The sequence below is a fragment of the Dendrobates tinctorius genome, unplaced genomic scaffold (genome assembly GCF_039654945.1).
Source record: "Dendrobates tinctorius isolate UK_male_01 unplaced genomic scaffold, ASM3965494v1 ptg000008l, whole genome shotgun sequence".
NCBI lineage: Eukaryota > Metazoa > Chordata > Amphibia > Anura > Dendrobatidae > Dendrobates > Dendrobates tinctorius.
Genome location: NW_027361676.1, coordinates 38,298,038 through 38,324,447, shown reverse-complemented (window position 1 = coordinate 38,324,447; position 26,410 = coordinate 38,298,038). Strand labels below are relative to the sequence as shown.

Below are 26,410 nucleotides of genomic sequence, written 5' to 3'. Positions count from 1 at the left end.
TCTTTTTTTTAAAAGCTGACCGCGAACTGTCCTTTTGACCTGCACAACGGTGCAACGAACTCCTGACAGTTCAATCCTCCTTTCGGTGGTCAGTAGTATGGGACCCCACAACCGTGGAGCTCCCAGGATGCAAGAAGTGTCCCTTTCTGCAAGATAGTATAAACGAGCCGTCTCGGGGGTCGTGCAGCCGCCATGCCAGCCTCTCCCCTCTCATCGAGCAGGTTCCAGACTTCCTGCCCCCTGGCCCTCTTCTTCTCTATAACTCCTGCGACCCAAACAGAGGGTCCGGCATGAGCCTTGGAGTCCGGTGGGCGGGACTTAACCAAGGAAGGACGTGGATCAGAGGCGGCCGATGATTTTTGCGGCTCAACAGCCGCTGGGGTCAGGTGGCAAATGGGGACAACCGGGTCCTTGGAGGCTGGAATCACAGGGCCCACTAAGTCGGCCGCAGTCGACTCCAGCAGCGGCATAACCACGGCCTCAGGACAGGCCGCATCCACTACTTCCAATGGAGCCGGAGTAACGGCCGGTTCCAACGACGCAGCTGCTATCAGCAGGGGGAACGCAGCAGCGTCTTCTTTGGATGACTTCCGCACTGGTGGCTCCAGGCGGGGTACCTCAGGGACTTGACCAGGGGCCTCGCACAACTCTGCATACACCACTGGGCCCGATGTACCCAGGCCTTCCGGTGCGCAGGGGGCAGCGTGCTGCGGCGGAATGATGAGGGCCGCTGGCGGAGGCACTGGTGGTGCCGGGGGTACTCTCACCTTCCCCGGCGCTGCGGCCTCCATCACATCAATACGCGGCTTCACCCACAGCCTCCGTCCCTCGCTCCACTGTCCCGCGGGTCTTTCCCCCAAACTTGGGGGCTCCGCTGAGAAGTCCTCTGCTGGTATTGGTGGCGGCCGTTCTCGCTGACTCCGCTCAGGCTCCGCTCCCCAGCTCAGCATCCCGCTGCTCTCCCGCGGCTCTGAGGGCGACTTCTGGCACAGCTCCATCCCCTGCCGCCACTGCCACTCTAGGTGGCCGATGCCCCGACACCTGCAGAGTCTCATACCGTCCGTTGGGCAGCACTCGAATGGCATCAGACAGCCGCAGCCAAGTTTTTCTTCTGTGCCACTCCCTCTGTGAGGTGCGGTGTCGGCAGGCCTCTCCACCCTCCTCACAGGGTCCAATATATGGAAGCGTCGATCTCCAGGCACATACTGCTTCCTTTTGGGGTACGTTGGAGGGGGTCCCAGTCCATTCAACATGACTGCAAACACCCGGACCTCTCCTCTGCGCTGAAGCAACACCGCCATACTGCACAGTACCTGGTACTGCCCCGGATCCTCTGCTGGCCACACAGATCCGCCACAGCGCTTCCCATTTGTATTCCACAGGTAGGTCATTTGTAATCCACAGGTAATTGTAATCCAAACAGAGTAGTCCAAGTCCTTTTCCAGTCTTTGAGGCAGGCCTGCCACAGAAGATGGGGTATTAGCGGCGGCGATCCTGCCGACTACGCCAAATGTAGGGTTGGTGGGGGGGGGCGAGCTGGGGGGTGGTCCCTCTTCTTACCGCGCAGATATAAACAGAGACACGATGAGGCAGATTCTGGGTGCAACAGGTCCAAGTTTATTGTTCACCGTCCGACTGACGGCCCTCGCAGCACACCGCGATATCTCTCTCTCTCCCACAGCCCTCCGTGTCCAGGGCCGCTTCAACACCGTACGTTACACTAGGGACGTATTTATACGTACCGTCCCTTCTCACACTGTGACAATCCTGACAGTTCAGTCACTGTGGCCGCCTTAGGCCCGTACACCATCAGCACTTTACTGGCCAGTTTCGTCGTTACACGTACGGTGTCCTTCACCCAGAGCCTCGTCCCTTCTGCGGTCCTTTCCTGTCAGGACCACCCCCCTGACGTTCTCTCTCCTCAGTCCCCCTGGTCTGGATTCACCTCACAGCGCACAGACCGTCGCAGTCCTCCTGTCACTGCGGCTCCCCCTGGGGACTCGAAGCTTCTGGAACCCTCCCTCAGTATTTATAACTCTCCCGGTTCCTTGAAACTGTCACTCTAACTGTCACTCCGCCCCCCATGACCAACGGTTTCTAAAGCCCTAAGCTGATGTCACGTCCTTTGCTCACACTCCACCCTGCCATCTAATGGTCATCCCAAGGTACTGCACGTCACCTACACTTTCCTAGCTGTTTCCCACTATATTACTGACACCTACCTAAACTGTGCAAACCTATCTTTCTTCACTCTGACTAGTCCGTCCGTCCGTCAGGTCACCTTCCCTACACTAGCATTCCATCATTGTGCCCCTTGCAATTTTTTAGTGAAATATCGTTGCTTAAATTTTAATCAAATGTTTTAATATTTAATTGTAAATAAAATATTTACATTTTAATGCTTTCTGTTTATGCCTTTTTATCCCTTCTATAAGGTTAATTGTTGGGATTTATGGTTTATTAATTATATAGGAGGTTACAGTGCATTGATTAGGATTTTGGAGTTATAACTGCAAAATGTATTGCGAGGTCCCCTTCTCTTTCAGTGTGTATGATACAGACCCCTTGGGTAATTTTTTGAAACCTTTGTACATTGTGCAATGGTCAAATTTCTACTCTCAATTTCTATATATTCTATTATTATATTTTGTTATTGCGTTCCCCTTCCCACGGTCTCTTTCAGCATGTGTCTGGTAGCCTCTTGTGTTTTATGGTTCTGCAATTGGACATTGTTTAACATCAATGCATTAATATGCTCTACACACTTCTTCAAGTTTCAGCCTTACACATAATAATAATATGAGTAATGAAACATGCTCTATACATATGCTGCTAGTTCAAAAATCTTACCCACACATCCCTTTGTAAAGGGAAATTTGCCATAATACCTCTTTTAGTATATTCCATATACTGCTGACATACGCAGCATTCCAGTAGGTGTGCGGAATGCCTGGGTACAAAATTTGTGCCTGATGGTGAAGCCACTGGCCCTTCCCCTGTGTTACATCCCAATCTGCTGTCCATGAATTAGGCGCTGATGCCTCTTGCACATAACCTGCAGTTGCACATAGACTAAAACATTCAGCAATCACGTCCACTTTTTAGTCCCACTAAGTGTTTAGTTTTCCCTTGTAAGCATATATGTCTCTTCTCAAATTGTTACTTAGGTATGCCATACTTATTCATTAGCACTTTATATTGTCCATTGCTGGACAAAGACCATCCCTAGCTTTTCCAGGCTCCTAAATCAGATATGTGTCTCTATATTAAACTGTCGCTTCCCTTAAATTTTCTAAATTTTGGTAAAAACATGGTGGTGGGGTATTGGCCAGTTGCAGTACATTTTAAGAAGGTCTAAGAGACTGGATTAATACGCTCCACAGACTTATTCAGGCTGCAGCCTTACATATATTGGAACATGGTCATTGTCACGCTACGGCCTTTATCTGAGCTCTGTAGCACTGCCTGTCACCTGAGTAAAGGCCCAGTTACATCGAGTGATGCACCAGCAATCCCAACCACGATATGACCCGGTCAGGATCGCTGGTGCATCGCTAAATGGTCACTAGTGAGCTGCCAAACAGGCAGATCTCAGCAGCGACACAGCAACACAGCAGCGGTCGTTACTTACCTGTCAGACACGGCGATGATGACGTCCTCTGCCCGCGTCTACGCGTCGCTCGTCGGCGCCAGCAGGAAGCCGACAACGAGAAATGGACCAGACCAATCTCGCGTGATCACCGATAACCAGCAGGGGAGCTGGTCGGAGGTGTGTCACATGTAGCGATATCACTAGCAAAATCGCTGCTGTGTCACAAAATCGGTGACGCTTTAGCGAAATTGCTAGCGATATCTCTATGGGTAACAGGCCCTTAATACACTCCACAGATCTCGTCACTCTCTAGGACATATCCTGTAATTACTTTGTTGTTGATCAAAACCATGCAAAGGATACATTCTGTCTGGTTGGGTAATTTTCAGAAGTGCATAGCCCTGTGCAGATTGGTCAACGGCACTCCTGTCTCTTTCCCTTGAGGAGGCTGCTTCAAATTAAGCGAGACTTGTACATATTCCTGACATAGGTTGCAGGCCTGACAGACTGACCACAATACAGATGCTCGCTTTCATTCACTGTATTCTGAATTTAATTCTAATGCTTTTGGTGTCTGGTAAATTCCAATTTACTGATATTGATCATACAGCTCCCCCATCTCCTGTATTATATTCACCTTACAGTGGCTTCACCAGCTATGACAATAGCTCCATTGGGATCCGGTGGCCAAAATAAACTGTGGAACTCACAAAACTCATGTTTGATGGCACCTGCTGGCCCTCTGGAAATGTGAAGCGAGGGCCGCATAATGACATGGCAGTGGACGTGGTGATGGTAGCGGGCGAAGCCTAAAATTCAAATGTGCATGTTTTAGCTGGCATTATAAATTGCTGTGGAGTATATATTCCACTATCTAGTTAACAATTTTGAATGAGGGAGAGACCTTCCAAATGTAGGAGAGAGAGCCCTCCCAAATGTAAATGGAAAACTAAAGCCAAAACGCAATGTGTGAACATTTGCTAAAGGGGAGGTATAATTTTTTTTTCATTATATACAAGCAATTATGAAGTAAAAAATGTTTCTTAGCATTTTTCCATTTAAAAAAAAAAAATTAGGTTTGATTTGGTAGGTCTTCTTATAAATCCATGAAACAGGCGCAATAGTCTGGCAACATTATTCCCACATAATATACGTGAGACATGCAGGCATCTTCTCCATACTGTTCCCATTTAGTTTTAGCACTTTCCCATCCATTTCAGCTTTTTGCTCAGGTCCCCAGACCTGTTTCTTGGGTCCAGCAGAAATATAATCGGCTTTCTCATTGACTCGCATTGTATTCGTTATTCGGTACGAATACCCGAATTTTACAAGTTATTCGTGCCGATTTTCCTAAATCCAAATATTTCACTATTCGATCATCACTAATCCTTATGCTTGGGGTTGGTTTCATCAGTTAGCTCAACAAGTAAATTCTTACCCATATACTGCTGCAAAGGAAAAATGTAATACCGCATGACAACCTTTCTTGTAAAAGCTATCATGCTGTACTATCCTTCCCTTGCTTCAGCAGCCTTTGGGGAAATGATTAGCCAGCTGAATTTTCCTTTTAAAAAAATCATCTTTTTGCTGGGGGTCTGAGAAACTGTCAGTAAACTGTCTAAAAGTATAATGACACATCTATAAAGCACTGCTCTGAAAAGTTACTGGTATTTTACTATAATAATATTAATTAGTACTTACTTTACCTTTTGTGCCTCCCCTATTTCCTCATAGTTGTAGGCTTCGGAGCAGGGCCCTCTCCTCTTGGTATCTGTTGAATTATGTGTTATTCTGTAATGTCTTAATTTGTTTGTATCTGTCCCTGCTGCAGAATATGTTATCACTATAGGAATAAAAATGTCATCTTAAATAGGAAGTAAATCTTTTTAACAAATGAAGTGCCACATTCCAAATTGCTGATCAAGGGAGTTATTCTCCAGGCACCCTGTGACTCCAATCAGTTGATTGCATATGCTTATGTTTATGCTTATTTTTTCACAAACCTCTGCACGGGAGGCTTAATAATATGCGGTTTTGCCCAGAAAGTCACCTGACTCGGTTGTGTGTTCTGTTCTGTGTATATGCTTTGAGAGCTAAAGTGTCACTTTACCAATATTTTTTAATATTTTGAGTTGCAGGTAATAGGGTTCCTTCATTGCATGATCTTTTAGTTTACATTGAAGTGTGAATGTGAACATTTTGATTTGTCAGACTTGCTTAAATTTGACTGAGAAATTCATTTCATGATGGATTTATTCAACACAAATGGAATTGCTGGTAAAAGCTACAGTTGTGCTCAAAAGTTTACATACCCCAGCAAAATGTTTGAAAGAAACACCATTCCTACTGTAAAGCACAAAGGTGGATCACTGATGTTTTGGGGATGTGTGAGCAAAAAAAGGACAGGGAACTTGATAAAAGTTGAAGTAAAGATCAAAGTTGAAGGAAAGATGAATGCAGCACATTATCAGCAAATACTTGAGGCAAAATTGCAATCATCAGCCCGGAAGCTGTGCATGGAATGTACTTGGACTTTTCAACATGACAACGATCCAAAACACAAGGCCAAGTCGGCCTGTCATTGGCTGCAGTAGAACAAAGTGAACGTTCTGGAGTGGCCATCTCAGTCTCCTTACCTCAATGTCATTGAGCCACTCTGGGGAGATATGAAGCGTGAAGTTCATGCTAGACAGCCCAGGAATTTACAGAAAATGGAGGCTTTTTGCCAAGAAAAGTCGCCAGCTTTACCATCCGAGAAAATAAAGAACCTCATCCACAACTACCACAAAAGACTTCAAGCTGTCATTGATGTTAGCGGGGGCAATACACGGTATTAAGAAATAGGGTATGTAAACTTTTGATCAGGGTCATTTGGATGTTTTGGGTTGTCATTATGATTTAAAAAGGGAAAACACAGTAGTTTGACAATAAATGGCTTCACCCAACCACTATTGGAGAAAAAGTTTTGGTGTTATCATTCATATTCTCTGAATAAAAGCCAAGAAAGCAAAAATTCTGCCGAGGTATGTAAACATTTAAGCACAACTGTATCACACACAGAGGTCTTCAGAACCCAAAAAATAAAGTCATGGGATAAAAAATATACCCGCATCGCCCATGTCTTGATACAGTAGTGCCCCACTAGCTCCTCCACTGGCTCCCTCCCTCTGGATTTCTGTTCTGTCTTCAGCCTTCTTGCAGGCTAGTCAGTACTAAAAAGCCAAAGCGACCCAGCAAAGGACTGTGCTGGGAGCTTTGGTAGTAGGACAAGTGAGGGGCAAGGTGAGTATATTTTTTTTAGCCCCCTTCCAGCTCTGAAATCAATCAAACACATTTTTTGTGACATTCAAAACAAACTTGAATCAATACACCCAACTATAATCTATTCTATTATTTCTAAACACTGTTTTTCTGTGATCACTTTGTATCTCCGTTCATACTGCATCCTCACACACAAATGATATACCATTTTAAAGGTAAACTTGCCCCTTCAGCAAGAAAATAGCCAAGCAAACCACACATCCATGATTTGATCACAAAAAGCTGTTTAAACATTAATTTTCATAAACCTGCAGTAAGGAAAAATGACCTGCAGGTGGCACCACAGTACCCCAAAGCACACTACCACAAAGCTGCTTACAGACATCACAAATCCAAACATTTGCCTTGGGGGCTTTCCAGCTTGTGGAACTGCTTGCCCTGCCTATTTTAGCCAAATTGCAGGATTGCACACTTCACTACCGGCGAGGCACATATGCAAACACATTTGTAAACATGCACTGCCTATTGAATTGCACACTTACTCCGTTCATACTCCACCCACACAAACAAATGATACACCATATAAAAGGTCAAATTACCTGCAGATGGCAGCACACTACCCCAAAGCATGCTACCACAAAGCTGCTTACAGACATCACAAACAAATCCAAACATTTGCCTTGGGGTCTTTCCAGCTTGCTCCAGTGCTTGCCCAGTCTATTTCTGGCACATTGGAGGATTGCACACTTCACTGCAGGTGAGTCACATATGCAAACACATTTGTATACATGCACTGCTTTTTCGGTGATTACTTCACCCCACACACACAAATGGTACACCATTTCAAAGGTAAACTTGCTCCCTTCAGCAAGAAAAGAGCCAAACACACCACACATTCACAGTTTTATCACTAAATACAGTTTAAACATTAATTTTAATAAACCTACAGAAAGACACAATGACCTGCAGGTGGCACCTCAACCAGAAGACATTTTTTGGCCTCTACTTATCAAACCAATTTATTGTATTGCCAAGCTACATATTTAAATACTTGTCTGTGTTCATCATCTCATGAAATACATTTACATTTGACCAGCATGCTTTTTCTGTGCCCCCGACGAGCAATGTGCGGATATTTTGCACGGGCCAAGCTAGTGATATATATTTACAAAAGCCATATTTGCAATTTTTGTTTTGCCGGGTGCACAGCAACTTGTAGGAGTCTTAATAGCTAGAAACATTGAAAGTACAGCATCACCAATGGCAATATAGAAATGATTTTTCGGTTTTCTTTTGTGCAATGTGGTAATGTAATAAGGCAACATGTTCATTTGCATTCCAAAAGGCAATATGTTTTGAACAAAATCTTATTTTTCAAACAGTGTGTGAGCAGAAAGTTTTTCTTTCAATACTTCCTCATCTGGAATCAAGCGGCCTGCAAATTGGAGTACCAAAGTGAAATTGCATGGGAGAAGAAGGAACATACACAACTAAAATATTTTTTTAAAAATATGTAAACATGTAAAAATATAAAGAGGCTGGAATGGAGCAACAGAGGCTAAAATGGAGGTCTGTTCTCTATAGTGCTGAGTACTGCTTTTTTTGGAAGCAATGATAGCTAGAGATTCATCTCAATACAACACTAGGCCTTCAACAAGGGAACATATCAGTCATCTTCCTCTTATTCTGGTGTTGCTTATATGTATGGTAGCCAAACTCCTCATTCCAGGTACACTAGAAGGTTGGCATTGATTTGTCGTTTGCTCAGCTCGGCATTGATTTGCTAGTGGAACTGTTAGTGGAGGCATATGTCCACATTGTCCTAGGAGCTCTTTTTCAGCACATTAGGCTGCATGCTGCTTGTGCAACTGTGATCATCCTGCATAGCCCAAAGGTTCTACCATTGCCTGCAGCATCTCCAGACCTGTCTCCCACCAAGCATATCTTTGATGTCATTGGCTGGCAACTTCAAAGAGAGCTGCTAACGTCAGATCTTGATGATATCAACACTTTATCAAGGTGTGCAAATTATTAGACAGCTTGTTTTTCTCATGCAAAATAGCCCCTAAAAGAGATTTAACTGACTCTGAAATGTCATCAAATTGTTAAAAGTTTTGCTCAAGTTTTTCGGCACTCTTCAACTTTATAAGATATTTGGGCATGATCGATTACAGAACCATAAAAGTTTTGTTGCAAATACTCAATAGGAACACAAAAAATGTGTTGAGAAAAAAAAGACGCTCCTTAACTGCCAAAGATTTGAGAAGAATCAAATCTGAATCGGCCAGGATCACATTAAACTCCAATGCTTACATATTTCAGAACTACAACCTGCATTTAGTGCCCAGAAGTACAAATTATTCAGTGCTCAGAGACATGGCCAAGGTTAGGATGGCGGAAACCTGACCACCCCTGAACACATCACTGAAGTGGAAATGTCAAGACTGAGCCAATACATATCTGAAGACAGATTTTTAAAAGTTTTATGGAGTGAAAAAGACTTTTGTCAGACCAGATGGATGGGTCTATGGCTGGACAAGTAAGGACACAGACCTAAACTTTGACTCAGATGCCAGTAAGAGGAAGGTGGAGTACTGCTATTGGCTGGTATTAATAAACATGAGCTAATTGGCTCTTTTCAGGTTGAAGAGGGAAGAGGGACTGATCTTCTTCATCCTGGTAGATGGTAGCAGGATTCTATCAAGAATGTGTCTGTACATTTGCCCATTCATCCTTCCTTCAGCCACATTAAGTTTGCCAGTGCCAAATGCTGAAAATGCAGTAAACCATGATGTTTCCACCTCTAATCTTCACTGTTTGTGTGGTGTTTTAGGGGTAATCTGACCATACTATATTCTCCCACTATTTCACAGGCTTGTATAACTGTTGTTGAGCAAACTTTAAACATGCTTGAACATGCTTTTTGTTCAACAACGGAGTCATGTGTGTTGGGCATACATACAGGTCATGGAGGTTGATTGCATTAATTATAGTATTCTTTGAAACAATTGTTCATGCTGATTCCAGGCCTTTGTCTAGCTCTATACAGGTGGCTCTTGGACAATTATTCTGATCATTATTTTCACTACACTGTAATCTTATGGGGATCATCTGGTCATGGCCAGTTTATGGTCAGTTTATGGTGAAATGATATTCTTACCACTTCCAGATTATGAATATACCAAAATTAGTCCATAAATAATTATATAATCTGGCACTTCTCAGGAAATTTAAGCACACGACTTTCGTACTTATATATAAAATTAGCCGAAAAAAATGAAGAGATCCAAAAACAATAAAAAAATCATATTTTATTGATAAACATTAAAAAGTTTAAAAATAAAAAATAATGCCCAGTAGGAGACCCTCAACCGCCTAACAATAACCAAAGTCACATAAAGTTACCATAAAAACTAAATCCTAAAGTGAAATACTGGAATATAAGCCATTTGTGCAAAGTATGCAATATTTCAAAGTGCAAATAACATACAAAAAATGCCAAAAAATTCAGTGAGAAGTATATAAAAATTATAATCACAGCGGTAAAATGACAAAAAATGTCTAAGTACATGTGGCAATCAAGAGCCTAAACTACACTGAAAGATGGCTACAGATGAAATAAAATAATAGCAATCAAATGGTAACTGTACCTGAACCATATAAATATAAGTGACCAAGGATGGCGCGGCCTCCTCCACCCCAACGCGCTTTTCGCAGCTAGCTTCTTCCGGTTTATCAATAAAATATGATTTTTTATTGTTTTTTGTACCTCTTCATTTTTTTCAGCTAATTTTATATATAAGTCCGAAAGTTGTGTGTTTACACTTCCAGATTATGACTAGAGATGAGCGAATTTGTTCAGAAATGATCGCTGAATCTGAATTTGACTTATTCCTGCCGTATTGGTACCCTATTTGTGCCGAATTTATGTTTGAAGATCAGGTCCAAACATATTCAGTCATTCTACTCCCATTGACTCCAATGACGTCCGGCTGTGTTCAGTGAATATTGCAAATTCAATATTTGCTGCCGATTGTAATCTGAACCGAATTTTCAAAAAGTCGCTCAACTCTAATTATAACCCCAATAGTACTCACTGGAACCTTCAATAGTTTAGGAATTCTTCTGTAACCAAGGTCATCAGTATGTTTTGCAACAGTAAGGCTGCAAAGGTCTTGTGCATCATGAGATGTTTTTTTTGTGACCGATTGGTAATGAGACACCTTTTTATAGGCTATCAGTTGAGCCAGTTGATATTATTTTTCACTAAGTGGCAGATTTACTTTATACTGCAACTACTGATATATTTCTGTTGGTATCATGACTTTCCATGGCTTTTTGCACCTCTCTTTCTTCATGTGTTCAATACTTTTTCAATTTGTCATTTCTCATTATTGCGCATAACTTAATTTATGAGCATCTATGGTTTGATTTCTATGCCTGTGTGGATTGGATGGGTTGTTACTGACATCTGGTGAGAATTGCACCCTTAGGAATATATTTAATTAGAAAATTGGTTATGTGTTCAATACTTTTTGGACAATTTTTTTGGACCAAAAAGGCGCTAGATGGGCTATTAAACTGCACGTGAATTATTCTATTATGGTGTGCTGCTTCCTTTTTTGTGGATATATTTACTTTATTTACTAGGTTTGGTACATACCTTGGCAGACTTTGCACCCTATATTTGTTTCTTGTGCTGCTTTTCACTTTTTTCATATATATATATATATATATATATATATATATATATATATATATATATTGGTCAAAAAAATAAAGGGAACACTATAACATAGGATCTTATGTTATATTGTTCCCTTTATTTTTTTGGGCAGTATATATATATTTATATATATACATACGTACAGGAGTTTATCGCAAAATTAGAATATTATCTTCAAAAAGTTTAAAAAGTTTATTTATTTCAGTTCTTCAATACAAATGAAACTCGTATATTATATAGAGTCATTACAAACAGTGATCTAATTCAAGTGTTTATTTCTGTTACTGTTGATGATTATGGCTTACAGCCAATGAAAACCTAAAAATAGTTATCTCAGTAAATTTGAAAAATTAACAAAAAACAACTGAAATGGCTTCCTAAGCATTTAAAAAGGTCCCTTAGTCTGTTTCACTAGCCTCCATAATCATGGGGAAGACTGCTGACTTGACATTTGTCTAGAAAGCAGTCATTGACACACTCTACAAGGAGGGTAAGCCACAAAAGGGTATTGCTAAAGAAGCTGGCTGTTCACAGAGCTTCTCTATGCAATACACCCTAGTTAAATAAAAAATGACATTTATCACATTTTTTTGTTTTTAAGTTATAGTTATGTTTTTTAGGCTTGTATAATTGAAAGAGAAAAAAGCAAAGCGTATTAACCAGGTTCCTAAAATTAACACATTATATGATTTGTCATATTAATGTTTAAAAGATTGAGTAATGAGAATGGGCAGTTAAGTGGAGTTTATACAAAAGGCAGGCACTTGAGGATATGCTTTGTTCTAACATGTCTTTGTGCGACTGAAGCAATCATTTCTATACTCTGCGGGTGTGAGAGCAACTATGGCTAGAATCATTAAATTGGCACCAGTGAAATTACATACCTTGCTCGTCTAATCACAGCCTCCTGCAGCTTGAGGGCTATATTGTTGAATGTTTTCTTGTACTATTCAATTGTTGGAAATTCTTCTCTATGAAGCAAGGCATAATCAATGATATCTTATTTAAGTGTGTTATTATGTGTTATTTTCTTTTCATCACCAGCCTATCAAAATGCAGATTGAAACAGTTTGAAATTCTATGTGACTAATAACCTATTAACCAAACCAAGAAAAAAAACTCTAAAGGGCATTGACAATGCATTATTCTCACTGTTATTTACTTTCTTATTTATTTCACTTGCTGGCCCATTTAGGAAGTGGAGGTTTGTATAAATTTGCTTTGTTTTTACCTTCTCAACCTGTTGCATGCTGTTATCTACTTTGTGTTACAGATATTTTTTTCTTAATTACATCTTTAATAAAGATTGTGTTGTCTTGTCCTCTAGGATGATTACTTCCGTACTTGGAGTCCTAGCAGACCGTTTGATCAAGGTAAGTTATACTATGTATAAACTGGGTTGTCTCCTGCAAGGTAAAGCACGATAATTTTATGATTTAGAAAGAATGGTTGTTTTAACACCCGTATACATATTCCATCATATTTAGTTGGACCAGCTGATATCAATCATTTGTCATCTCTCAGCTGACAGATGATGTAATAGGAGAGAATCCAAGCACCCAATCCTTCTTTGATAGACGCCCTCCCATCAAAGTTTTGATCCTCTTAATATATTGCAGTCATCATACTATATATATAAAAATGTGTTCTCAATTGCTCATTTTGTCTTTCTTCCCAGCTAATTCTTCTCTTTTCTCTGCTGTACATAGGAACATGAAGTTTTTTTTTCCTGCAGAAATCATCCCCCGCTTCACCTCCTGTCCCAGTTGCTCCTCCTCCCCTTGCCAGGGATTTTTGCAGTGACTTATGAGTCATACAGGAAAAATTGACCTCTTGTTTCTACATAGAGCTTAGGATTCAGCTAGTCAGTATGTAATCATGTGATGTCCTAGACCTAATGGGGAGCAGAAGAATTAGCTGGGTAGAAAAGCAAAATCATAGTGGTCCATTTTTTGTCAAAGCATCCAGGGGCTTATTGATGATCCCCTTTGTCAGGCTGTGAAACCCAGTCTGTGTCTGTGCTTCATTGGAAAATATTATTTTGTCTAAATACTGCAGTTAACCTGTTTTGCAGTATATGGAACAAGTGATGAAATGATCATAGTTTCATATAAAGGCTAAAAAATAAAAGTTATTTAAAATATGAAAAAATATATAAAAATTCAAATCAACCACCTACACCCCAATAAGAAAAAGGAAATAGCAAATACACCTAATCAGTACATCCATAGAAGTTAGTTGTATAAAATTATAAGAATAATTATCCCAAACAATAAACACCGTAATAATAAGAAAAATAAAAATTTCAGAATTGGGGGGATGAGTGCGGTCGCTTCCTAAAAATTGGAATAAAAAGCAATCAAAATGTTGTAACTGCCCAAAAATGGAATTAATTAAAAAAATTGCCGGAAAATAAGCTCTCATTTAATGAAAAAATAAAAAAAGGTACTGGTCTCAGAAAATTACATCAAAAATCAATTTATTTTTTCAAATTCTGAACTTTTATTAATCATTTAAAAAATATGTATATTTATATATTCACATGCTTGGTATCACAGTATTCTTATTGACTTGTTGTCTGTTGATTTTTACTACACATGAATAGCGCAAAAGCAATGTCTAAAAAACAATAACTAAATTGTGAGGATTTTCCACCATTTCACCGCACTTTAAAGAGAACCTGTCAGCAGGATTTTGCAAAGTAAAATACATACACAGCCATATTGGCACTGGGATGCTGAATAAATTGATACCTGCGATGAAGAAATCCGTTTGGTGGCTTATGTGTAATCTTTGTGTGAAGTTTTCATTTAATAATATCTTCGTTCATTGGGGTGGGCCTGCGGGCAGATCTTTTCTTAATGCTCTGGTCCCTTGTTCATCTTCCTATATAAATGACAGGTCACTGATCCGTCAGTGATCTGCCTCGCATGTTCAATATCACGTCAGCACATTAATTGCTGTGGTCTTAAAAAAACTTGTCTCCAACAAAGTGGCACATGCACAGTCACATCTGAATTTATACCCTCATTCTTAATCTGTGCATGCGCCACCTAATGCCTTCACCAGCAAGGTGATTTGAGCAGTGCTCTGGTCCTCTGTGCTGAAGAGAAGACATATCACCGCTGCTCAAAACATCTTCGTAGCAAAGGCATTGGGCTGAGCATGCACAGATTAAGAACAAAGGAGGATAACTTGAAGATGTGATTGTGCATGCGCCACTGGAGCTATTTTGTTGGAAACAGTGGGTTTTTTAGCGACCACAGCAATTATTGTGCTACTGCGATATTTAAAGTACGAGGCAGGTCACTGATGGATAACTGACCTGTCTTTCAAACTGGAAGATGAATAAGGGACCAAAGCACAAAGAATAGACCCAGCCCACAGGCCCGCACTGATGCACAGAGATATCATTAAATGAAAACATCACACAAAGATTTCACATAAATCACTAAGTGGAATTCTTCTCTGCAGGTATCATTTTTAGCAGTATCCTAATGCCAATACGCCAATGCGTATTTTTCACTTTGCAAAATCCTACCGGCAGGTTCTCTTTAAATTCTTTTTTCTGTTTCCCAGTATATTGTATGGGAAAATGATTGATGTTCGATAAAACTACATGTTTCAGAGAAAACATAAAGTCACCACAGATCAAACCACACTCTCCATGGCTGCTCCCCTTGAATTGCAGGTTTCTTCCTGCATACATGTATAGGTGAGTAGGCAGATAGAAGACACTGAAGACCCACCTATCTGACTCCCTGGCCGATTTTAAAGTATGCTTTCTCTGAAACACCTTAGCACTTCAGAGTAAAACAGACAGTACCTCTCTGAAATCAGACATCCATGGTCTTATACACGCTGTGCATGTATCAGGTGGAAAATTCCATTTAAATCACACTTACATTTGTGGATACTTTTGACACATGAATCTTTGATATGTTTAATTTCTCCAGTGTGTAGTACCTTCGGAGATTAAAGAGAAAGTTGTTGTCTAGTACTACAAATACTTGCTTCCATAAAAAAAGGCTTTTTGACTAATTGTAAGTCCTTAAAGGGCCTTTTTCACATAGCGAGATCGCTAAAGCGTCACCGATCTTGTGACGCAACAGAGATATCGCTAGCGATCTTGCTTTGTGTGACACGTACCTGCAACCACCCCCCCCCCCGCTGCATATCGCTGATTGCGCTCGAATGTCCTAGGCCATTTTTTCCTCATTGGCGTCCCACTGGCGCCAACTAGCGACGCAAGGACGCAGGTGGAAGTCGTCATCGTAGCTGCGGTGTGACAGGTAAGAGCGACCGCCGACGGAACGCTTATCGCTGCTGCGTCGCTGGTGAGATCTACCTGTTTGGCAGCTCACTAGCGGCCATTTAGGGATGCACCAGTGATCCTGACCAGGTCATATCGCTGTCGGGATCGCTGGTGCATCGCTAAATGTAACGTGACCCTTACTCTGCCGCAATTGCAATAACATTATTTGTTATTCTGTACTTTGTTGACCTACTTGTGTGCGTTATTTGCTTAAAAGGTTATTCTAAGATGGTATAGGATAAGTTCCTAAGTGAACAGTTCTTTTAGGGCAGCAATGCTTCTGATAGGCCGTAGAGCTCTAAGGCATTTATGGCTTAGAGTAATATATAGCTGTGTCATTAACTTTTTAAATACCTATTGATTTATTTCATTTGATTATAATTTGGATTTTATGGTGTACTAAATAAAAGTAAAATTTTAGCTTGTTTTGTTTGTTTATGAGCTTAGAATAAGCTTTAATAGACTTAGCACCCTTACATAACAAATCCATTTTCTGTACATATTGCTGTGTTAGTGTTTTTGTACAGAAGGAACATTTCCTAAAAACATGCTATATAGCCTAATGTATGGGTATTCAAAAGTAATGAACATTTCATAATGCTTGTATGCATTTCAATGTGTTTTAAAGCAATCTGTCACTCTGGAGCACAAGATGAAGAAATAAATATAAAAAGACTATTATTAAGAAAAAACACCTTTTGTTTTTTGTAGGAAAACACATTCTTTGTTGTAATTAATGGCCAACCACTCTGTTGTTTAGCTGCTATGTTCAAATGATAAACTCCGCTAGATTTAAACTTTTTCCCAAAGCATCACAAACAAGATTCTGCTGCCCAAATAGTGTTATTTAGTTTAAAAAAAGGTCATAAACAGATCATTGCGAAATAAAAAAAGACTTAATGTGGGTTAGAATGATGAGGGTAATAACATTAATTTCATATATCATATTATAGATGAGGATTTTTTTTTAAGAAATAGAGGACTAATATTCTCGAAGATATTTGTCATGGTGAAAAAGATAGAAAAAACGGCTGGGATCCCTGAAGCAAGAAACATCTGAGTCATTGCAAGACTTTGCTGTTCTATCTCTCTTCAGAAGCAGGCATGAAGGATTCATCAGGCTTCCAGGCAGCAAAACAGAGTATGATCCTAAACTTCACATATATTGGAAGCTTTGATGATTGCTGAAATATGTCTGTAAGAAATCACCAGAAAAATTCAAAGTGGAATTAAACGTGATGCATGATAAGTTTAGGTGAGCACGCAGATCATTTACATTTCTTGGTGACTGATATTAAAAGAAGCAGTTTAAAGGAGAGTACGTCTTTGTACTTGTCTAATTTAAACCATAGGAGATATAATGATATAAAATATTTTAAGTATGCTGTCTCAAGTTTTTGACAATCTATTGGAACCAAAGCTTTAAACTTAAATCTAGTGGAGCAGTCTAACATGGAGGGTAAAGGACTCGAGCTAACAAACCATTTTCAGTGGAACTGGGTGACCATCTAATGTATAATGTGATGTCCCAACCTTCCTCCAATGCTGTTTTCAGTAAGAAAATAAGGATTAGACATGTTGGATTTCAGCATGCCTCATCCTTTATACTAACGAGAGGTTAGCAGTTATGAGAAGTGTCTGGCAATGGCTTACCCCCTTCTTCCACATGAGAATACAAGTAGGAGATCAGAAGGAATAATGGTTGTCTGGATGACTATTCTATAGACATAATTGATCTGCGACTTATAACTAAGGCATTTATTGAAAATGCAAGTTACTATATTTTGTGAACACCGTACAGTGTTCAAAAGCAATCAATGAAATCACTTAAAAGGGATAAAAAAGAAGAGTAAAGAGAACTTCACATAAAAGCAAGTCTGGATATATAATCAGTATTCTAAATAAGCCATTATATATTTTATGCTAACTATGGAGTGGAACCATACATCTTTAAATAATGTGAACAAATGTAGTCCTGCAAATTACTGATCTTAGTTCTTGAAGCCATAGGGAATTTGCTTGATTAAATTGATCTTTACCAATTCTGTTGACCCTTCTTGATTGCAGATCTTAGCAATATACAATATATGAAAAAAGACTAGCCAGGTCTTTGTATGCCACTTATGATTCTATCTTATGTAAGTTCAACCTTGATCTGTAATTTTTATTAACATTCTCTGTGCCTCATAAATACAGTATGATACATAGTGTACATAATACATATGATTGATTTCAAAGAGCAAGATACTACTAACATCAAAAATAGGGAAGTGCAAAAAAATCATAAAACATAAGAGCAACAGAAAGAAAAACAGGAGTTTGTAACAAAAAAATAAAGGGATTTTTTCCTTTCAGAAAATCTTAACCCCCCCCAGCTGCAATTTGTTATAAAAACTGAACCTTACTCACCGTTACTGGGTCCAGCGTGGAATCTATGGAGCTTCCCCCAATGCCCCCATATTATGCTATTTGGATCATGTTGATAGTGTGGCCAGTCATTGAGATTAGTTGCTCTTAGGGGTTTTCTCTACATGGGAAGAGCCGATGAGCTCACTGATTGGCTACTGATATAGCCAATGGCAGACACTGGGAGATTAGCCCTGGATGATAATTCAAGATTATATTTTTAATGACAAATTGTAGCCTGTGACAAAGATTTTCTAAAATGGAACAAGCATTTTTAGACCAGGATACAAAATTAGGATCAAGAACAGGATTTGGAATACCAGCATAGAGTCCAGAAAGAAGTGATGATTCAATATCTCTGGTGTTCTTGGCCTGTTTGTTTTTTTTTCTTTTTTTTTGTTGCAATCAACATTGTTTTTATTCATTGGGTATGTCTGGTTTAGCATCTCAGAACTATTCTAATAATAAGATAAGAGCTACAATTTCAGACACATACTGTGGACAAAAATTGTCCTTTTTCTTTTATTTGGATATGTTAAAATTCTGTTTTAAAAAGTTTGAGGTGCATCATTTTTGTGCAAGCTAATAGTATAATCTAATCCTTTTATAGTAAGAAATAAGAAATTCAGTAATATGTAAGATATCAATGAATTTCTTTAAGCAAAGTTTTAGTTCATTTACATGAATCTTTATTCTTTTATGAAAACATACAAAAACCTTCTCTCTTCCAATGACCTTTTTAGAAAGATAACATCTTCCATTTCCCTTTGTGGATTAATAACGGTATTAAAATGTCCACTATGTGCTACTTTCTTATATTATGATTGCAGTGGCTGGCACATGTATTGTAATCCTTGAATATTTAATAAGAGAAAAGGATGTCATGGTGCTCTTTTGTAAAGTTTAAAGGGGTTATCCAGGACTATATAATTTTTTACTGTGGGCCTAAGAACTAATAGGCAGATAGTTGGTAACTACCTGCTAGTTCTGCCCATTGCAGATTTCTGCTGCCCCAGAGTGATCAATGACCGCTCCTTCCAGCGATTCTGCAGCTTCCATTAATGTCACTTCAACAGACCAGTGGTTTCTCTTCTACTCTGCTGTGTTGATGGGATGTGACTGCCGGTGTCATGCTGACTGTCAGCCGGCTACAGGGAGCCAACTGTCAATCAGTATGACATCCGCAGTCACTCCCCATCGAGAGAACAGACCAGCAGAGGATAAGCTGCTCTGTTAAAGTGTAGCAGCTGAATCACTAGCAGGAGTGCCCAATTACCGCTCTGATTCGGCGCCGGATAGAATTGGCTGGTAGTTGCTAATTAGTCAGCAGCTAGTTTTTTGGCTCATAGTGAAAAAATTAGTGTAGTCCCAGATAACCCCTTTTACACTCATCTTTTTATTTCTTCTGTTCAATTTTTAGGCAATTGTATCACTGTTGAAGACATGTAATAAAAGAAGACATGTTGAAATCTGTCAGTAAGTGCTAGGCACTGTTATTCCTATGGTAGCTGAATAGCTTTTACACTGTAAGTCTGGCAGAAAATGAAAAAATAAAAAGCATGATAGGAAAATAGAAATCCATTGCTGTCCATTTCAATTTAACTCAAATTTCTGACTCACAGCGAAAAAGAAGAGAACAAATTATTTATTAAATTTCTTTATTCTCCAAGTGTTATTCATGCAGGCATAACAGGAGCATACATTATTCTGATTTGTACACTGATATACTGTTAGGTGTCGGATTTCTGTCGCTGCACAGTGAGAATCCCGAGCCTTACTTCCAGCGGTCTCCCATTCCTCTCCTGCCGCAGAGAAGGTTGCTCAGCAAACTCGTTGGTCCAGGTGCTCTGCCCAGACCAGCTCTATGGGTTTGCTTGTTGCTGCCACCTCTGGCGCAGCTATGACAATACATGCTGCTCAGCAGCGAGATTCTCCAGGGACTAAGTCCCCATGTCGGGCCACTGAGCATGCCCGTGGAGTGATCTCCCATTGGAGATCAAAGGTCACATGCTCAGGTCCTGCTCCTGTTCGGATTGGCCCATCCGAGAAGTCAGGAAGGTCCCGGACGCTCGCGGCTATAAAAGGTTTGCATGGCCGCTCGGCCATGCACTAGGATAAGACTGTATTTACAGACTATGTGGAGTGAGTGATGTATGCACGCATGAATGTCTATGGTGAATGACTCATTAAGAAACCCCTACCCTTGGTACGCATGTGTTGTGCAGCCTAGCCTGCTAGCGCCCAGGCTTAGGTGTAGGTAGGACAGAGGTTGAGTCAGGCATCAGTCCTCACCAGGGACTCGGCACGCCTCAGTGCACGTGCTCCATAGCCAGCATCTATAGCGGTGTTTGCGGCAGCGACGTCGCGCATTCAGTGGGCCTAGAAGGACTCTAACCCCGTGTCCTTGGGGTAGAGTTCTGTGGCCATACACTGTGCGCTCTTTTGGCCAGGCTCTGTGAGCTTAACAGGCTCCGGCATCTACGTTGAGCGGTTGTGCAGCTCTATGCATTAACAGAGTTCGCCCCTGTTCACATTGGGTGACGTAACCCACATGTGACTGGTTTCACACCACTTAATTCTTCTTTTACTTAGCAGCAGTGTACCACCTCTGCACGGTGGACCCCGGGCTGCGAACGCACCTACTATTTGTCATGATCCAGTGTTGGATCTGGCGGTATTAAATTGACAAAGTGAATTTTTTTTACTTTGTCAGGTTCAGGTTGTCTTGACTGTCCCTGGTGGTGGTGAGTGGTATCGCACCTTAGCTTTAGTTTTAGGTTAATGTGCACGTTAATTTCATGACAGGTGTTAGGCTCTATAAAGGACAGCCAGGGGTTTTCAATCACTGTTGGTGTTAGTTGTTCATTTGCAACCAACCTTGGTGGTGGAAAGAGCTGAAGAGAGTGCTCAGCTTAATCTGAATCCTGGTGTGGAAGGAGTCACAGAAGGGAGTTCTTGGCAGCTATTCAGGAGGAAGGCTGCAGTCAGTCGCTGGACTCTGTGCTGGAGCTTTAGCACAGAGAGAGCTAAGTTTTCTTTTTCCCCTGTTTGTGACTTTCCTTATGTGTGTTCTTGTGGCCCACCACTGTAATTGTTCCCTGTGTTTACCCTTATTATTTAAATTCGCCAGCTGGAGGCGGGGTATCCAGTTTTACGTGTATTTCTTAAATTCGCCAGCTGGAGGCGGTATATCCGGCTGCACGTCCCATTATTGTTTAAATTCGCCCTGCTGGAGGCGCTGTATCCAGGATCACGTGTGTCATAAATTCGCCCTGCTGGAGGCGCTTTGTCCAGTCACACGTGATCATTACATTAACACCAACCTTAAAAAATTTTTTCTGCCTGAGCCATGGACCTAATGCAAACCTTTACCCAGATACTGCAGACCTTTACTGAAGAGATTAGGGGGCTGCGCGGTGAGATGGTGCAGCAACTGCAGCTATTGGTGGGCTTTGGAGGTTTGATTCAGGCACAGGCTCAGCCAGAACCCAAGATATCTCTCCCGGACCGGTTTTCTGGAGGGAGAGATCAATTCTTGGTATTTCAGCAAGCCTGTAAATTATATTTCAGGCTGCGCCCTCGTTCTTCAGGGAGCGAAGAGCAATGGGTAGGAATCATTATGTCCCTTCTGAAGGGGGATCCCCAATCCTGGGCCTTCTCCCTGCCGGACGATTCACCATCTTTAGAGTCCGTGGACGAGTTTTTTGCGGCGTTGGCGCTTGTGTATGGAGATCCTGATGGTATCTCTCTGGCGGAATCCCGACTCCGTAGGTGTAAACAGGGAGCCCGGATTGCTGAAGAGTACTGCTCGGAGTTTAGGAGATGGGCTACTAACACACAGTGGAATGACCCTGCGCTTAGGAGTCAATTTGCGCAGGGTTTGTCTCCAAAGTTGCAGGACACTCTGGTGCAGTACGCCGCCCCCTGGTCTCTGGAGGCCGCCATGTCCCTTGCCATCTGGGTGGATAGACGCCTTAGGGAAAGACAGACACAAAATGTGCCCCCGGTAGTCCTCTCCAGAGGGGAGGACCCCCCAGTACGGTTGGTGGAACCCAGGCAGCCCGGTGTTGTTGGTACAAATAGGGGGTTGCCTGGGGTTCGCCGTGTTGGGGGGTATGCTTTTCTTGTGGGAAGCCGGGCCATTTCATGGGAGCCTGCCAAGTCTCCGGACGAACCTATGCAAGTAGGAGGTGTTGGGTTGTGTTCAGGCCTGCCTACGGTGCAGGGTGTGGTGTCGGCATGTCATTACTGTGGGCAGACGGGTCATTTCATTAAGGCGTGCCCATTATGTGCCAAAATATCTGTGTCATATCAGAAGCCGCATACCCCTGGTCGTTTGGAGGGAGGCGACCAGGGAGTGTACATTTCCTCCATTTTGCCCTCCCAAGGTATTATGTCAGCAGAAGTGTTGGCTGGCGGGTTACCGGAGGTGGTACCGGTGCTTGTGGACAGCGGAGCAGGAGTCAGTCTGGTCGATGCTCGCTTTGTCCAGACTCATGGCCTGAAGTGTAGGACGCTTGCCCAACCTATAAGCGTCCAGGCCATTAACTCTGTTCCACTTAGCCAGGGGAGCCTTACCCAAGTCGTAGAAAACATCCATCTGCGTATAGGACGTCATGAGGAGTCCTTGTCATGCTACGTCTTGGAGGGAATGTCAGTACCTATCGTTTTAGGCTTCCCTTGGCTGAAAAAACACAACCCGGGGATAGATTGGCGAGCTAGGGAAGTAGTCAGCTGGGGGCAGTCGTGTGAGGGCTGCTGTCTAGGGACTACCCTCTCTGCCGTCTCTCTTCAGGGGACCCCTTCCTCTCCAGTGAGAGCAGCGATTGTGCGGCAGGAGAGTAGGGGAAAGTTTCAGCCCTCGCCGCTAGCTAACCCTGTGAGGTGTAGACCTCGTGGTGAAAAGGGTTGGAGGGTGGGGTACCCTATGGAAGGGCGGGGGTGTGAGTGGTGACACAGGGGGACGCCTCTGTGGTCGGGTCCAGTATGAGTTCACCTAATTTATGACTACCGAATGTGTGCAATAAACGTTCAGGTCCGGACCTGTGTGTGAACGAGCGTGTATGTGTGCCACCAAAAAACATCCTGTGGAAGTGTGTTGTGGAGCCTGATCAGCTCATAACAAACAAACATACACTTACATATACTCGTTCCCCAGGTCGGCGCTGTGGAGATGGGTGGTTCCTCCAAAATAATAAAAGTAAACTTTATTGCCTATACCAGCTGTGTATTTGTCATATACCTGAAGTGTCAGGTAATGGTGGGGTGAACTCAGAATCTGGCCGTCCCCGCTGTAGGTGTTTCCCTAATTAGGGGTGGTCTTGAGGGTCCAGAGGCCCCTCATTAAGGAGGGGGTACTGTCATGATCCAGTGTTGGATCTGGAGGTATTAAATTGACAAAGTGAATTTTTTTTACTTTGTCAGGTTCAGGGTGTCTTGACTGTCCCCGGTGGTGGTGAGTGGTATCGCACCTTAGCTTTAGTTTTAGGTTAATGTGCACATTAATTTCATGACAGGTGTTAGGCTCTATAAAGGACAGCCAGGGGTTTTCAATCACTGTTGGTGTTAGTTGTTCATTTGCAACCAACCTTGGTGGTGGAAGGAGCTGAAGAGAGTGCTCAGCTCAATCTGAGTCCTGGTGTGGAAGGAGTCACAGAAGGGAGTTCTTGGCAGCTATTCAGGAGGAAGGCTGCAGTCGGTCGCTGGACTCTGTGCTGGAGCTTTAGCACAGAGAGAGCTAAGTTTTCTTTTTCCCCTGTTTGTGACTTTCCTTATGTGTGTTCTAGTGCAGTGGTGGGATTAGTCTCCGCACCGACCTATTCCCTAGTTAGGGTTTAGGTTTAGGGCTTGCTAGGGTATTAAGGCACGCGTGCGGCGACAGGCGAGGAGCCTGTATAGGGAATGTGAGGAGTGCAGGGACACTGGCTCAGGGGAGCTTAGGAGGTCTCCACGTCCCCCATTCCCTATCGCAGGGCCCACCACTGTAATTGTTCCCTGTGTTTACCCTTATTATTTAAATTCGCCAGCTGGAGGCGGGGTATCCAGTTTTACGTGTATTTCTTAAATTCGCCAGCTGGAGGCGGTATATCCGGCTGCACGTCCCATTATTGTTTAAATTCGCCCTGCTGGAGGCGCTGTATCCAGGATCACGTGTGTCATAAATTCGCCCTGCTGGAGGCGCTTTGTCCAGTCACACGTGATCATTACATTAACACCAACCTTAAAAAAATTTTTCTGCCTGAGCCATGGACCTAATGCAAACCTTTACCCAGGTACTGCAGACCTTTACTGAAGAGATTAGGGGGCTGCGCAGTGAGATGGTGCAGCAACTGCAGCTATTGGTGGGCTTTGGAGGTTTGATTCAGGCACAGGCTCAGCCAGAACCCAAGATATCTCTCCCGGACCGGTTTTCTGGAGGGAGAGATCAATTCTTGGTATTTCAGCAAGCCTGTAAATTATATTTCAGGCTGCGCCCTCGTTCTTCAGGGAGCGAAGAGCAACGGGTAGGAATCATTATGTCCCTTCTGAAGGGGGATCCCCAATCCTGGGCCTTCTCCCTGCCGGACGATTCACCATCTTTAGAGTCCGTGGACGAGTTTTTTGCGGCGTTGGCGCTTGTGTATGGAGATCCTGATGGTATCTCTCTGGCGGAATCCCGACTCCGTAGGTGTAAACAGGGAGCCCGGATTGCTGAAGAGTACTGCTCGGAGTTTAGGAGATGGGCTACTAACACACAGTGGAATGACCCTGCGCTTAGGAGTCAATTTGCGCAGGGTTTGTCTCCAAAGTTGCAGGACACTCTGGTGCAGTACGCCGCCCCCAGGTCTCTGGAGGCCGCCATGTCCCTTGCCATCCGGGTGGATAGACGCCTTAGGGAAAGACAGACACAAAATGTGCCCCCGGTAGTCCTCTCCAGAGGGGAGGACCCCCCAGTACGGTTGGTGGAACCCAGGCAGCCCGGTGTTGTTGGTACAAATAGGGGGTTGCCTGGGGTTCGCCGTGTTGGGGGGTATGCTTTTCTTGTGGGAAGCCGGGCCATTTCATGGGAGCCTGCCAAGTCTCCGGTCGAACCTATGCAAGTAGGAGGTGTTGGGTTGTGTTCAGGCCTGCCTACGGTGCAGGGTGTGGTGTCGGCATGTCATTACTGTGGGCAGACGGGTCATTTCATTAAGGCGTGCCCATTACGTGCCAAAATATCTGTGTCATATCAGAAGCCGCATACCCCTGGTCGTTTGGAGGGAGGCGACCAGGGAGTGTACATTTCCTCCATTTTGCCCTCCCAAGGTATTATGTCAGCAGAAGTGTTGGCTGGCGGGTTACCGGAGGTGGTACCAGTGCTTGTGGACAGCGGAGCAGGAGTCAGTCTGGTCGATGCTCGCTTTGTCCAGACTCATGGCCTGAAGTGTAGGACGCTTGCCCAACCTATAAGCGTCCAGGCCATTAACTCTGTTCCACTTAGCCAGGGGAGCCTTACCCAAGTCGTAGAAAACATCCATCTGCGTATAGGACGTCATGAGGAGTCCTTGTCATGCTACGTCTTGGAGGGAATGTCAGTACCTATCGTTTTAGGCTTCCCTTGGCTGAAAAAACACAACCCGGGGATAGATTGGCGAGCTAGGGAAGTAGTCAGCTGGGGGCAGTCGTGTGAGGGCTGCTGTCTAGGGACTACCCTCTCTGCCGTCTCTCTTCAGGGGACCCCTTCCTCTCCAGTGAGAGCAGCGATTGTGTGGCAGGAGAGTAGGGGAAAGTTTCAGCCCTCGCCGCTAGCTAACCCTGTGAGGTGTAGACCTCGTGGTGAAAAGGGTTGGAGGGTGGGGTACCCTATGGAAGGGCGGGGGTGTGAGTGGTGACACAGGGGGACGCCTCTGTGGTCGGGTCCAGTATGAGTTCACCTAATTTATGACTACCGAATGTGTGCAATAAACGTTCAGGTCCGGACCTGTGTGTGAACGAGCGTGTATGTGTGCCACCAAAAAACATCCTGTGGAAGTGTGTTGTGGAGCCTGATCAGCTCATAACAAACAAACATACACTTACATATACTCGTTCCCCAGGTCGGCGCTGTGGAGATGGGTGGTTCCTCCAAAATAATAAAAGTAAACTTTATTGC

The 26,410-nt window shown here is 42.8% G+C and overlaps 1 protein-coding gene across 2 annotated transcripts in view; it reads left to right on the top strand.

The window, feature by feature from the left end:
* SPOCK3 (SPARC (osteonectin), cwcv and kazal like domains proteoglycan 3) overlaps positions 1-26,410 on the top strand; it is a 584,466-nt gene that overhangs the window by 257,739 nt on the left and 300,317 nt on the right. For both annotated transcript variants that reach the window (XM_073577087.1, XM_073577079.1), the window contains exon 3: positions 12,907-12,952. In XM_073577087.1, coding sequence (XP_073433188.1) covers positions 12,907-12,952 — 46 coding nt within the window. The remainder of the gene's footprint in view (positions 1-12,906; positions 12,953-26,410) is intronic.